Raw genomic sequence first — 16,040 nt, 5'->3', positions numbered from 1 at the left:
TGCAATATTAATAATAGTAATATTAAATATGTGACACTCATACATTATGACCAGAGTAAGAAAAATTATTAGGCCTGATTGTGATGTGATTTATAGCCGGCCGCCGGTATAAGTAACGTGTTGTATCCAGTGGTGTGGTGGTAGTTGATGAGGTGGGTGTACTGCTAGGTAGATGGGTAGGTTACAGAGGAGGAAGTGGGTATACTCTCCCATATATTCCAATGGCTTTCTGGCTGATAGGTGGGTATACTGTAAACCACCAGAAAAAGAAGTGGGTATACCCCGTATACCTGCGTGGTATACCGTATACCCTCCACTACACCACTGGTTGTATCGTGGCAGTGATGACAGCACCTCACGTTTCTCCTCGGGTGGCCGAGTTGTCACGAGCGTGTTGGCCGCTGGGGGGCGCACGAGACGCGCGGGATGAAAACGTGTCGGGGCAAGCTAGCGAAGTTGACCCGACCCAGACTGTCGAAGCCGCAGGCAGCAGTTCAACTCTCCTCCCGGCTGAGAACACCGAGCCCCGGAGAGGAGCTCAGGAAGAAAGCCACGTTTCCATTTATCTGGAAGTCGGTGACATGTTTCATGTGTTCTTGGCGGGCAGAGACAACTTGTGAGGGCTCACCGAGCGACTTTAAGACATGGCAGCCTCTGAACTTTACGCCAAGGTAGGCACTCTGGAGCGAGTTATGCTGTGTCGGTTGTCCAGCTCATTCAGCGGGTTTCACAAGCTAAAGTTATTCTACTTGATTATGTCTGTCAAGAATGGTGCCAGTCATTAGAGGGGTTTACTAAGCAGTTTCGTTTCCTAAAATCTTTATTTTTCATTCCTTTTATATTTTATCCGTTTGCCACTTAAATACCCCCGTATCCATCCACATTATACGCATGACTGCTGTCTGCTGACTTCAAGTTAACGAAAAACTACCATGCCATTCTCCGAGGTACATGTCAGTCCTGTTTTGCTGTACTTTTTTTTTTGTAAAAGTAAAAGTAACTTTTACTGTAAGTGGCTTTGACTGTGGCTGTTCCCCCCCTGACTGTCCCCCCCCTGTGTACATCAGTATGCCCGAGTATGGCTGCCGGACGCAGAAGAAGTGTGGAAATCAGCAGAGCTCACCAAAGATTACACTCCTGGCGACCTGAAGCTGAGCCTACAGGTGGAGGATGGCACGGTATGACACACACACACACACACACACACACACACACACACACACACACACACACACACACACACACACACACAGACAGTAGAGGCACTGAGGTGGAAATGGGTGTGTGATGTTCAACATATTTCTCTGCAAGAACACTGGCATTGGAGCCTCATAAATCCATGTGTGCTATGAGATTATTCAAGCCAGCTGTGATGTTTTCTGAGTCGGCATAGATCCCCCGCTAGACATACCTCTTTATGCAACTATGCAAACCGGGGTGGGTTCAAAATAGGTGGACTAAGAGATGAAGATGTATGACACACTTTTCGCTGGGAGCAGCTCCTACCTGCAGCTGCAGTGTCGAGTTTGGGCATGCAGTTCAGGTATGGAAATAAGGCCAAAGTATTATCTTGAGTGAACATGAAAAAGTCAAGCACTAGTCAGCGTTGACATGAAGAACAAATGCTAAGATTTTGTTGCTTAAGGGTCTATTTTTACTTAGTTTCTCTCTACCATATTTTTGCAGTGTTTAGTCTCATACTGTGGGTCCACAGAGCTGATGTCTTGTGTCTTTTGTAGGAGGTGGAACATAAAATTGACCCCCGAACCAACGACCTGCCACCATTAAGAAACCCTAACATCCTGGTGGGGGAGAATGACCTCACGTCTCTCAGCTACCTCCACGAGCCTGCAGTGCTACACAACCTTAAAGTGCGCTTCATCGACTCCAAGTTGATTTACACATACTGTGGTAATGAGCTTCATCTCCTTTGACTCACACTATCACTGTCACTGTAGACTTTGGAGCCCTGCTCATGCTACGCACTGAGAGATAATCTACAGTACATCATGCTGATTATTGTGATGTGTGCTGCTCTTAAAGGAACACACACATTAAATGTAATATATGAGTTTGGGATAAATAGTGTACATAAAACAACTACATTCAGGGTTGACTTTTCATTCATCTGATGCCAGGTTATATATGTTTATAGTGTTTTAATATAGTCCAACTGAGAATTCTTCTCCTGTTATTTAGGAATCGTCTTAGTTGCCATCAATCCGTATGAGAGCCTGCCCATCTATGAACCTGACATCATCAGTGCATACAGCGGACAGAACATGGGCGACATGGACCCTCATATCTTCGCAGTAGCAGAGGAAGCATATAAACAAATGGCCAGGTTTTTGAACCACCAAATACATTTAATTTTACATTTTAAAAGGAAATTAAATGCATGTTTCTGTTGATGGTGATACTCTTAATAGTAACAGCTGATATTTGGTCTGTCATCACATCCTTTGCGACAGAGATGAAAGAAACCAGTCCATCATAGTGAGTGGTGAGTCGGGAGCTGGCAAAACTGTCTCTGCTAAGTACGCTATGCGTTACTTTGCCACAGTCAGCTGTTCCTCTGATGAGACAAACGTTGAGGAGAGGGTCCTGGCCTCCAGCCCCATCATGGAGGTAACATTTCACAACGCAAGTAAATAGAAAACCCTTTTAAAACGACAAAGGTCCGTCTGACTGAGAGCCTTTGTGTGTTTCTTCTAGGCTCTTGGGAATGCCAAGACAACAAGGAACGATAACAGCAGTCGCTTCGGGAAGTACATTGAGATTGGGTTTGACAAGAAACATCGTATAATCGGGGCTAACATGAGGACCTACTTACTGGAAAAGTCTAGAGTTGTGTTTCAGGTAAATGTCATTGGTACGGTTTCATGTGACTACTGTCAGCGTCTAAATGTGGTCCCCCTCCCCCTGTCTTTCCATCTTCTGTGTTTATCCTCACAGTTAATTGATTTCAAACACTTTCATGTAGCATGTAACGTGCAGTATCTTAGCAATGCAATAACAAACATGAACATCGCTCAGTTTAGCCCGCCTGGCGTCATATTGGCGAAAGATGGTGTCATATTGACTATTTTCAAGAGAAGATTTGCTGAGATTAGTTTAAGACAGTGTTAAGCAGTTTATGCATGCATCTAATACCAAAAAATATATCAATTTCACTGGATGTGTTTGCAGAACTTGTGACTTTACTTGACCTCCCTTTTACATCTGTTTGCACTACTTTCAGGCCCACGGAGAAAGGAACTACCATATATTCTACCAGCTGTGTGCCTCTTCACATTTGCCGGATTTCAAACCTTTCAAGTTAGGTATGAGAATCAGTTAAACCTCAGTCGTCACTTGAGCGAGATTTAGACGTAGTACAATATTTGATATGATGAATGTTTGAAGGTTGCCCAGATGACTTCCACTGTACTAACCAGGGTCAGAACCCAGTTATTGATGGAGTGGATGATGCCAAAGAGATGTGCAATACCAGGAGAGCTTTCTCAATGCTAGGTCAGTGCTGGTTGCATTTCAGGGAATTTTGCTTTTGCATATGAATTTCCTTACCTGGTTGATCATTATTCATTATGTTATTGTTCTGTTTTCGTTGTAGGAATCAATGAAAGTGATCAAATGGCAATTTTCCAAATTCTGGCAGCTATTCTTCATCTTAGCAATGTGGAGGTGAAAGATCAGTCAGCAGACAGAAGCAGCATCTTGGTAAACACTGATTACCCTCTAAAACATTTATATATTATGTTAATTTTGTGTCTGAATGTTATATTGATGGTGTTTAGTTCTGTACCTGTATAAAATCATAATTTTAATGTATTTTGCAGCCAGACAATGTCCACCTGATGGTGTTTTGTGAGTTGATGGGGGTGACCTGTGAGGAAATGGCCCACTGGTTATGTCACAGGAAACTTAAGACGACTACAGAAACCTATATCAAGTCTGTCTCCAAAATGAATGCAGTCAATGGCCGAGATGCCCTCGCCAAACACATCTATGCTCGGCTCTTCAGCTGGATCGTGTGCAGTATTAACGCTGCCTTGAAGTCTGCAGCAGCACAACACTCCTTCATTGGTGTGCTGGACATTTATGGGTATGTTCAGGTTTGTTCTGTCTATTTATGTCCCCTAGATGACCAGACATGTTTTCATTTAAACATGTATTTTTCCTCAGGTTCGAAACATTTGATGTCAACAGCTTTGAACAGTTTTGCATCAATTATGCCAACGAGAAGCTTCAACAGCAGTTTAACCTGGTATGAGCCTTTTCTTGCTCAATACGTTCATTTTTCCTTTTTTGTCAAAACGTTCACATAAATCATCTTCAGCTAACACTCCCTTCAGCATGTCTTCAAACTGGAGCAAGAGGAGTACATGAAAGAGGAGATCCCTTGGACATTGATTGACTTTGATGACAACAAGCCGTGCATTGATCTGATTGAGGCAAAGCTCGGTGTTCTGGACCTTCTGGACGAAGAGTGCAAGGTAAAATGCCAGTTTTATTATTTTTCTGTTATGGCTACTTTTTCCCCACTGGAGAAATCTCCACCATGCTATGTTTGGCAGCTATGAGTAAGGCCATGACTAACTAACGTGTCAGCTCTTCCTGTTTCCATAGATGCCCAAAGGCTCCGATGACACATTCGCCCAGAAAATGTACAACACCCTCTTGAAGCAGAATGCTCACTTTGATAAACCCAGGATGTCAAATAGAGCTTTCATCATCCACCACTTTGCAGACAAGGTAAATGCTGAGGTGGCATTATGTTTCAGTGGTCTGCAGCTCGAATATTCCCATTTATTAGAGCAGTATGGGCCCACTTCAAACTCTGATGAATATGACTTTTACTCTTCTGAAAGAACACTGTATGACCTTTGTGTTTAGGTGGAGTACCAGTGTGAGGGTTTCCTGGAGAAAAACAAGGACACAGTCAACGAGGAGCAGATACATGTGCTGAAAAAGAGCAAGGTGTAATTGCTTATAAGTCATTAGTGATATTTTTACTGCCTGGCCCTTCAATTAGTTTGTTTGTGGAGGTTCAACATCAACATCAAGTGTGTTGTATTGCAAGTCCCCGGGCACACACCCTAGAATTGTTCAACCACAACTATTGGAGGAAATACACCCATTTTTGATATTTGGCTGAAAACACTGCCACCTGCTGTTCAATGATAACTATGTATTTTGTTGGTTTGGTCTCTGACAAATGATCTTTTCAGGTGGATTGGCTGCTGAAGTTATTTGAGGATGATGAGAAGGCAACACAGTCTATGAACAAACGTACTGGTGTCAGTGGGAGGGCTGGTCAGACTCAGAGGGACAATAAGAAGACCGTTGGACTGCAGGTGAGCGCATACAGAGAAGGTCAATGCACAATGCATGATTTAACATTATTTTGTGTAAATGAATTCATATTTAATTTAATGGTTCTCTAGGCTGGTTGGGTTTAATTGTGTTAACAGTGTGTCGAATTTATGGGGATTTCTTGGCAGAAATAACTTTTCATCAGTGTATAATCATTTTTAAAGGCAGGGTGAGCATAGAGGTATTCACTTGGATGCAAAATGCAACCTCATTACTAGATGCCCCTAAATCATACACTGCTCCTTTAAGGAATTTAATAACTACCAAAACATTTACGATTGGATCCTTTCTGTCTATAAAAATCAGAAATGTGAACTGGAATTCATGTTTTAACACGATTTGACAATTAATGTGTTTTCATACTTGCCGAGGATTCATGGTTGTCTTTTCATTCAGTTTCGACAGTCACTACATTTACTGATGGACACACTAAATGCTACAACCCCTCACTATGTACGTTGCATCAAGCCAAATGACGACAAATCTCCATTCATGTGAGTATCCTCTTCACTTTTCAGCTTCATATAATTATCTTCATAAAATCATTTTTTTTGTGTATTTATGTTATCTTTTGTAAAGCATGGATCCTGTGAGGGCAGTGCAGCAGCTTCGTGCGTGTGGGATCCTCGAAACAATCCGGATCTCAGCAGCAGGCTTCCCATCGAGGTAACATATCTACAAGAGTATCTGGCTTAGAGCACAGGGACATGGTCCGTTTATATGTTTATAATACATAGACCTACACAAATAACCCATCCAACTTCTTTTATTAACATGAATATTGCAGATGGACCTATCAGGAATTCTTCAGTCGGTATCGGGTCCTCATGAAGCAAAAGGATGTGCTTCGTGACAGAAAACAAACCTGTAAAAATCTCCTGGAAAAACTTGTAAAGGTATGTCTGAATTGTATGAAAGTCTTCCCATGATGTCAGTCAAAAAATACATGTCAGTTACACAGAAATATGACATACTACATATTTTCTAATGTATATTCTGTTTGGTTCCTAGGACCAGGATAAATATCAATTTGGCAAAAATAAGATTTTCTTCAGGGCTGGCCAGGTGGCTTATCTGGAGAAGCTGCGCTCTGACAAGCTGCGTGCGGCTTGTGTCCGCATCCAGAAGACTATCCGTTGTTGGTTGGCCCGCAAAAAGTACCTGAGGATGAGGGAGTCCGCTATCACCATACAGAAACATGTACGGGGTCACCAGGCTCGCTGGTGAGTGGAGATGCTAAACAATAGAATAATGCATTTATAGGTATATCAGCTACTAGCGTATGTCTTACATGTTTTTTCCCCCTCAGTTATGTTAAGTTTCTGCGACGAACCAGAGCAGCTCTTGTCATTCAGCGGAACGTGCGTATGTGGGAGACCAGGAGGCGCTACCAGCAGCGGCGCTCTGCAGCTATCACTATTCAGTGCTTCTTGAGGACTTACATGGCCAGAAAGCTGTACTATAAGGTAATACCTTGCTTTCAAGGTCTCCTTTACTGGAACATTTTGTATCAACATTTAATTTAAATAACCATGGTTTATTTATAACCATAAATAAAGCTACAATTCCTTGATTTCAGCTTGTGTGTGTTTTGAGGTTGTTTTCTGGAGCTTGAAAGGGTGGAAATGAATTGGTGACTATTACAATAACCAAACTGGACTCAATAGGTGCCACCAAGAAAACAGGAATCAGTGCCTCTTTATTATAACATGGAAAGTTCCCAGCTCAAAGGAAGCCCAGGTTCCGTCAGTAACATTGTTAAACAGTGAAGCCTTGTAGCAGTAATACAAGAGTACAACATTGTTTTGCACTTCCTAAATCTTGATCGCTGATTCTCAATCATTGAGTCACATGAATAGAGGTTACAAAGTGAATTTATTGTCATTGTACAGCACAGGGTGACACAGCCAAAGGCAGTCTGTAGTCCCACACGCAACATAACAAAAACACACAGAAAAAACTAAATTATAGTATATGGTGGAGGATGAATTTAGGGGTCTCAGACAAAGCTGCCCTGAATTCTGGTTATATGTCAGCTGATATTTATGTGTCAACACAGATGGGTACCAATGATGTTCTGGGCAGATTGAATCACTGCTGTAGAGCCCTCCTAGTCTGGGCCGTGCATATCCCTCGTCATCTTGTAGTGCTTCCAGTCAGGATGCTTTGTATTCTTCCTCTGTAAACGTTAACAAGAACGTGGCACTGAAATTGTGCCTTCTTAGGTTTCCTCAAGAATCCGCCATTTTTTTTACTTTTCTCACCCAGTCGAGAAAGTCAATATACATACTGATCTTGTTGACCTTGTTTACATGACAAAACGTTCTGAATGCATTCATGTTCTGAATTTTTACATTTAAAACTGAAATGGACGTGCAACAGTTATATAATACTGAAAAAACTGCAAATTATTTTCATCAAACTGCATTAGCAGTTTTTATGTAGAAATAATCTTACCATAAAGTTTAAGAGAGACTCCAAATCCAAACTGTTGTACACATGTCCCCTGGACGGCACTCACTCATTGCAGGTCTTATCATTACCGTTTCACTTATAAACCTGACATTAAATATTTGTTGCTTTTTTTTCGCAGTTGATGTTCGAGCAAAAAGCTGTTGTAATCCAGAAATGGGTGAGAGGCTGGCTGGCTAGACAGCATCACAAGCGAACCGTGGCAGCCGTCGTCCTGCTGCAGAGCTGTGTACGTCGCATGAAGGCCAAGAAGGAACTAAAGACGCTGAAAGTGGAGGCTCGCTCAGTGGAGCGCTTCAAGAAGCTCAACGTTGGCATGGAAAACAAGATCATGCAGTTGCAGCACAAGATAAATGAGCAGGTCAGTATTGTGTGTGTGTGTGTGTGTGTGTGTGTGTGTGTCTCTGGAACTTGCCATAAAAATAATTGTAGCTGGAGAAACATTGGGTCATTGGGAGTTGTTGTATCACATGCACGGCGTGTGTTTCTCCCCCTGCAGCACAAAGACAACAGAGAGCTCATTGAGAAGCTGAATGTTACGGTGAAGACCCAGATTACAGAGAGAGAGAAACACAGCAGAGACATCGAAAACGTACGTAGATCAGAGCAGGAAGCCCGAGGCAAGGCAGCGACGCTTCCCTCGCTGCTGGAGCAGCTCTCCTTCCTTCAGCATGAGCTGGAAAACACCCGCCGAGAGAAAGCAGAAATGGAAGAGCAGACAAACGTCTACAAGGAACAGACCCAACAGGTAGGTCTGATCTGGATTTACCCAACTTCACCGGGATACTGCAATAACTTCTAGATAGCGCTCTTTCTTTAAATATTTGGAATGGTTCTAGGGTAGGGTTAATAATAAACCATTATTGAAGACACATAACGTATCTGACATTTAGTTAAAATCCTATTGCACCCACCCTCCTCAACGGTTTTATTTCACACTAAGCTGTATGATCGTAAGTTTTCTCCTTTGGGCATTTATGAACATTTTCAATCCTCATTTGTCAGTTTCTAGAACCTCGAAAGCCTCGATGAATAGGATTCAAACAGACTGAGTGCATTTAGGAGCCTGGGGCAGCTTTTTGTAATCACTTTCAATGAGAGTGAAGCGTTTTGTACTCTGCTTTTGCATCGTGCATTTTTTTCTTCTCTATGGCTTTGTTTTTTTTAGGAGTGCCCTGAATGCCTCGAGTTGAAGGACATTCAACTCAGAGCGGAAAAGCGCCTGACATCAATAATGTTTTTTCTCATTGTGGAGATTGTTGGATACCCAGGGCCACGTACCATGATCTGACCACAAACAGCAGCAACTCTCTCTGTCTGATCAGGGCCCGAGATGACTAGATGATGACATGATTTTGCTTCCTCTCACGATCAGGTGGTAGAAGACCTGAATATGAAGAACAGCTTGTTGAACAGCGAGAAGGATGAACTTAACGAGCGAATCCTGGAACAAGCCGGTCAATTAACAGGTACTGAGCAGTTCATCTCGAACCTCCACAGTCCTTCAGTAGTGGCTGCATTCAGAATGAATGGATACATAGAACTGTTTTGTTTCAGTTACCAAAACCAACATCGAGAATGCAAAACAGCTGGAGAAGGACTTAGCTGGAGAGCGCTCGCGCTACCAAAGTCTGCTGAGTGAACACCTGCATCTGGAGGAGCGGCACAAAGACCTGAAGGAAGAGATGAGCCTCAGCATTGTGAGGAACACTTCATTGCATGCATAACGTGGCCATTTCACGACGGTGTCACAAACCAGATTAACATATTTAAATGAAGAGGTTCAGTAAACCTAAACCAGTAAACAGAAAGTTACCTGTACAAACATGCAACCGGTATAATTTTATATATGACATTAGAAAAATGTTTATCGTGATGGAACATCTGGCTTCTAATTCCTTCAGTAATGTGTGTTTCTTCTCACAACTAACCAGAGTTCAAGAAAACCTGGTCAAAACAAGACAGCCTCCAATGACAACAGCAAATCATCTGAGTTTAGTCAGAGTTCAGGCTCTGCTGAGGGAGAAGACGGCTCCATACAAACAAAGGTAATGTCGAACACTACGAATATCATAGCACAGTATCAGACTTGCAAGAAAGCCAAAAATGTATCTTGTTGAGTGTGAAATGCTCACCCCCTTTATTAGCCGTGAAATATTTGCATTTTCTTTATTGACAAAGAATAGCAGTTGCAACACATTCTAGTTATTCTGGTGGAAAGATTGGTGTCATCTACAAACAGCAGCTTTGTGACGAGTCAGTTCCAATTTTGGTGATAAATGATCACAGTGAATAATTCCATTACAAGTGGCCAAAAATACACTTGGTGCTTATTCCTTGTAGCTGTGGGACGATTTTTTTCCGGCCTAGTCTGAGTTATAATCCTATTAGTGCGGCATTCTAGTCAGTTTGTGAAGAGATGTCTCACTCAATGCCTGCTGTGTTTGGTTAGGATGAGACCCCGGCGACGGTGGACCTGCCGGTCCTTTTGAAGTTCCAGAGAAAAGTGAAGGAACTGGAGCAGGACAAACAGTTACTATGGCAGCAGCTGGAGAAGAGAGAAGAAGCCCAACAAGAAAAGGCCAAAGTATGGACTGAAACACCAATCTTGTTTCTTAATGGTGAAATATCTAACAAACAGAAGAGTTTGTCAATAAGTTAGTTGTGCTTTGGTTGATATTTACAGTTGAATGGCTGCTGTTTACATGATGTGTATATGTTTCTAAAAAGGAGGTGGAGAAGCAGAGAACTGTTGGCCGAGTAGAACTGGACTTGGAAACACTGAAGGTATGACATTGTGACATTGAGGTACATTGTGTGCCTCTGCTGGTCAACATCCCAAACATCCCAAAAAGGAGATGTCCTTAATATTCCTTAAAACAGTTATTATAAATCTAAAGTGAAACATAATTTTTTCTTTCTCTAAAAGCGACAAGAACTGGAGTCTGAGAACAAAAAGTTGAAGCAGGATCTAAATGAGCTGCGGAAGTCCCTGACCAATGAGAATAGTGAGTTGGCGCCCCCTAAACCCGGCTCTCTGCCCTACAAATTACTGCTGGAACAACTTAGCTGCTCCAGTGAGGAGCTGGAGATGCGAAAAGAGGAAGTGCTGCTCCTACGGTCACATATGGTCCGCCAAGAGGCTCTTAAACATAAGGTGAGAAGGTCAATTACGTGGTTACAATCTTACTTTCTAGTCTGTATTTTGCATTTAAGTCGACGGACATCTGGCAATAATGAATGACATATGAACTGGCTTCTAGGACTCCATTCTCGGGGAAGGTGTGAAATTAGAGCTGAGTGACATTCCATCATTTCAAGATGTTGACAGGTAAGAGCATGTTGCTCCCACTCCGGTTTAAATCCATCAGCTGGTACAGTTAAGTGTTATTCACATTCTGTGATGCTGCTGCTCAGGTCCACTGACATCCATACACTGAATGAAGATGGAGAGCTGTGGCTGGCGTATGAAGGCTTGAAAGAAACCAATAGGTACTGAAATAATATTCTGTATTTGGTGCATTCAAGCACGTCCATGCCATGTGGAATTTAATACTGTCCCTCAAACTCCCAGACTTCTGGAGTGCCAGATGGAGAAGCAGAGACGTGTTCACAATGAGGAGAACAGGGAGCTGCTGGAGGAGGTGGACAAGTTGAAGGCTGAGAAAGAGCAACAGCAGAATCTGCTGGCCCAGAGCCTCCTCCTGTCTGAAGATGCCCGTATTGAGGCCAGCTTGAAGCATGAGATCACCCGGCTCACGAATGAGAACCTGGTGAGTCTGCTCACTAGTCTGGACCCATCACCATCACTCTGACTTTTATCAATTATTACTTCTTTGTCATTATAGTCACAATGCAGAGCTCCTTCAAAACAAACAGAATTTTTATATCTATATCATTTTAGGATCACGTGGAGCAGCAAGAGCAACAAGACAAAACCATTCGCAATTTGAAAAAACAACTTGAGCTTTACGTGAAAAAAGTTGAAGATTTTGAAGGTAACAACATGGCATCGACTGTGTTCATACAGTACATTTTCAATGTGACATGAGCATCAATCCTGTGATTAATATTGTGTCTGTGTTGTGTCTAGCGGGCGCTCAGCAAAAGAATAAAGCCCCTGTGATGAGTACTACTGTCAGAGCGGTGAATATCACCCGCAAGGAGAAAGAGTATCGGGGAATGTTGGAGTACAGGGAGGGTGACGAGGGCTACTTGCTTAAGAATCTGGTCGTCGGTATGTAAGACCTCTTTTGCGAAAGCGAATAATTTCCCGAAATTGTTTTTAAAAATTTCATGCATGTGATTTTCATAGATAGAAGATGCATTGTTTGTGGATTTTGCTTTGAAATGATGTAATCTTCTCAGATCTGAAGCCTCGAGGCGTAGCGGTCAACTTCATTCCTGGGCTGCCGGCTTACATCATCTTCATGTGTGTCCGATACGCTGACAATGTGAACGACGACCAGAGAGTCAGCACTCTGCTCAACTCCACCATCAGCAGCATCAAGGGGGTCATTAAGGTGTAGTATATACTACAACCTTGACAATGTTTAAAGAGAGAGAGAGTTATGCTTTTATTTCAATGCGTTTTCACCCTGTTTCTGTAGAGGAAAGGAAGTGATTTAGAAGTGGTGTCTTTCTGGCTGGCCAACACATGCAGGTTAATGCACTGTCTGAAGCAGTACAGTGGAGACGAGGTGAGCTTGAGAAGGCTTTGACATCAGAGTCATGTTCACAGCTTACACGTCCCTTAATTAACCCTGGATGTCTGGACAACCTCTTTACACTGCAGGCCTTCATAATGCACAACACCGCCAAGCAGAATGAGCACTGCCTCGCCAACTTTGAACTGTCCGAGTACCAGCAGGTGTTTGGTGATCTAGCCATCCAGATTTACAGACAGCTCATCAAATGCATGGAGGAGATCCTACAGCCCATGATTGGTGAGGAGACATCATCTCGCCATAGGTAGCTATCAACAATGTGTTGTTCATGTGTCATAATACATAATTTGTGTCTCATGTGTAGTGGCTAGCATGCTGGAGCATGAGACAATCCAGGGTGTTCTGGGGTCCAAACCGACAGGCCTGAGGAAGAGAAGCACCAGTTTCCCCGAGCAGGCTGTTACAGTGGAAGTCCTGTTGCAGCGTCTCAGCCTCTTCCACACCACAATGCGTCAACACGGGATGGACTCGGACCTCGTTAAGCAACTGGTCAAGCAGCAGTTTTACACCATTTGTGCGGTCACACTCAACCACCTGCTGCTGCGGAAGGACATGTGCTCCTGGAGTAAAGGCCTGCAGATAAGGTACTGAATGGGTCATCGGCCAGCACTTCATGCAATAACATGAGCGGAGCAGAAGAGTGTAGATTGAGGTGTGTTTGTCTTTGCTTACGTTAAGCTTTCTCAGGTAACATCTCAGTCATTTATTATATTTACAACCATCAACAAATAGACCCATCTGTCCCCTGTCCTCAAGCTCCACATCCTACCCTCCAACACACTGCTGTAACTTTTGACAGCATATCAAATAAAATAGAAAATAGAATCCCATTTCAGTTATTTTTGACTATGGTTATAATGATGCACAGACATATGCACAGCATGCAGGGTCTCACAGACTTATTAGCATTCACTTTGATAGGAGAACCTGCTTGTGGACAATGAATGATATTGTATCCACTACAATGGTTATCTTTTTGTCATGCTAACACTATTTTCATTCAACAGCAACCTTACTCTGGTGTGACAGAACAGATTTGACCTTGCTATAGGTTCAGTCTGAATGGTTTGTCCCGTGCTTCTGGCTTCAGGTATAATGTTTGGCAACTGGAGGAGTGGCTGGCCGAGAGGGAACTGGAAAACTGCGGTGCCAAGGAGACTCTGGAGCCTCTCGTACAGGCAGCACAGCTTCTCCAGATCAAGAAGAAGACCGAGTCGGACGCCGAAGCTATATGCAACATGTGCTCTGCCCTCACCACAGCTCAGGTACCAGTAAATGCTCTGCCCTTTTAATCGGTAGGCATGATACGCTGCTGGTGCTTTGATCAATTTGTGTTTCTCTTTGCAGATTGTGAAAGTGTTGACATTGTACACTCCTGTGATTGAGTTTGAAGAGCGAGTGTCAACCAGTTTCATCACAACTATTAAAGTGAGTGGAGGTTATGTGAATGTTGGCTGTTTTATACTAAGTCTTTTGTTTAGTAATGCTCTTCATCACGTGTTTTGCAATGACTGCTTTTTTTTTAAACAAATTTGTTTTACTTTTAGAACCTTTTGAAAGACAGAGTTGAGTCATCCACTTTGATGATGGACACCAAGAAGATCTTTTCCATTACTCTGCCCTTCACACCCTCCTCTGTGCCTTTGGAGACCCTCCAGATCCCTGCTAGCCTCAATCTGGGCTTCCTCGGCCGCATCTAGACCAGACTATCACTGATTATTACAGCACTGCAGCTGAATATCATACATTGTTGGCACACGTACATGTATTAGCATTTCATCATTGCATAACCAAAGAGTAATAACTGTATAAATGATAAATCTGCAAAAGAAAAGTATTTTAAAGGTCTATAGCCACACCTGTTGTATTCCTGATACAGGTGTTCATAGTATTTGTGTATATATTGTTCTTATATAGTATTAAAACTCAAGTAAGGAATTTGACTTTTCACATCATAACATCAAGTGATGTTTTTTTGGGATAGATAAATGTATCCTGGTACCTTTTTAACGTTTTAGTGTTTCCATTGACACATCTTTAAAAAAACATAATCATAAGCTATGTTAAAATATTAATGTACGCCTGATTTAAATGATAAAAATAGCTCAAGATGGAACTGTGTTTTATTTCTGTAACTAATATAATTTATGTCTTTACAAAGAGAAGGAACAGAAATGATTCAAGTATGTCTTAAACTGGTCTTAATGTTGTTGGTCATATTAAATGCTGACTTTTCAGTACGATGGTTTGAAGTGTTTACGAATATGACAATTTCACTACAACACAAGGTGTTATGGAACTGCTTTGTCCAGCTCAGCTTATTATTTTATTTTTTGTTTGTTTGTTTTTTTTCAAAGTGGAACCAGCAGGAAGTCCCAGAGAAAATGTAGATTATTTAAATAATGTTTTAGTGAGTCTAACACACTCATTGTTACAGGTGTAGCGTTGGTATTTAGTGGTAGTTATCCATCATGCAACAAATACTCCATCCAGTGTGTGGAGGCTGACTCTGGGTAAAAGCAGGTCTATGTGCACTCTAATCCTCATCTATCTCATACTCATTTTATTTTACAAACTCTAGGATTAAGATATACACCATGCTAAGGTGCCAGAGCATGTTATCTTTTATTATGCCATGTTTTTCTGCTCTGTATTTTGCAAATGCTTAACCTATGATGAGGCCTAAAAAGTTAATAACTGATGCATGCCGTGCTCACCAGGAATGTGATAGTTTGTTTCCTTGTTGAAGTCTTTTTGTTTAACTCTGGCATTCCCACTATTTGCTCAATTTTTCAAATGCAATATTATTAATATTATTTACATTTAGTAGGGGGAAAATGACTTTTTAGAGTAAAGCAGTGGCTGAAATGCGTCCACTTATATAGACGACTGAGGTCTGTATCCGGTTTCTTTTGTTGTCAGAATCCTTGATCAAACGAGCACACCCACTTTGTCAAGCCGCTGTCACAAGACGGGAGGGCGGAGTCACCCAAACAAAGTCCGCAGCAGGTGAGCGACAAGTCCACCCGGAAGACACGAGGCGCTCCTGGAATATGAGCGACGAGCCTTTCAGAATAAAAGCACCGGGTCTATGGATGGGAGGATTCTCAACTGTACTTGTGTCCAACCTTTTGGCTTGTGATTGTGAGCCCCCCAAAATTAAGCAATGTCTACTTATAACCCCACATTACGACCCGATTATGTACTGGTGTTGGAGTTTCCTTCTCAGATTTTTTAAATTGAAGGATTTATTTTCCTTCTCATCCCATTTTATCTCCTGGTAAAGTAAAAATTATATAATTAAAACTAAATACGTGAAATTGAAGCACATATTAATCTAAGACTAACACACACATACACATATATATGTATACGTATATAAGTATATAGTGCAATATTTGTCCAATTGTATTTCAAATTGAGAATAATGCCTTCAATGAGTATTATTTTGAAAATTACAACCGG

The 16,040-nt window shown here is 42.0% G+C and overlaps 1 protein-coding gene across 1 annotated transcript; it reads left to right on the top strand.

Annotated features, from left to right (window-relative positions):
- Positions 1-502: 502 nt before the first annotated feature.
- LOC311019112 (unconventional myosin-Va-like) lies at positions 503-14,815 on the top strand. Its single transcript, XM_084018327.1, has 40 exons — positions 503-671; positions 1,068-1,178; positions 1,740-1,911; positions 2,200-2,344; positions 2,472-2,628; positions 2,716-2,859; positions 3,242-3,323; positions 3,406-3,513; positions 3,614-3,720; positions 3,840-4,105; positions 4,186-4,267; positions 4,356-4,496; positions 4,630-4,755; positions 4,897-4,980; positions 5,232-5,357; positions 5,773-5,870; positions 5,956-6,042; positions 6,164-6,272; positions 6,388-6,599; positions 6,686-6,842; positions 7,970-8,209; positions 8,348-8,596; positions 9,224-9,317; positions 9,406-9,548; positions 9,783-9,896; positions 10,301-10,435; positions 10,579-10,635; positions 10,778-11,005; positions 11,112-11,179; positions 11,266-11,340; positions 11,423-11,621; positions 11,753-11,846; positions 11,942-12,085; positions 12,217-12,371; positions 12,459-12,548; positions 12,644-12,794; positions 12,880-13,159; positions 13,666-13,840; positions 13,923-14,003; positions 14,123-14,815. The coding sequence occupies exons 1-40, from the start codon at positions 645-647 to the stop codon at positions 14,273-14,275; spliced, it is 5,466 nt and encodes a 1,821-aa protein (XP_083874453.1). The 5' UTR covers positions 503-644; the 3' UTR covers positions 14,276-14,815.
- Positions 14,816-16,040: the final 1,225 nt, after the last annotated feature.

This window comes from Eutrigla gurnardus (assembly GCF_963514095.1).
Source record: "Eutrigla gurnardus genome assembly, chromosome: 9".
Taxonomy (NCBI): Eukaryota; Metazoa; Chordata; class Actinopteri; order Perciformes; family Triglidae; genus Eutrigla; species Eutrigla gurnardus.
The sequence above is the reverse complement of the archived record's forward strand: the minus strand, read 5'-3'. Positions and strand labels throughout refer to the sequence as shown.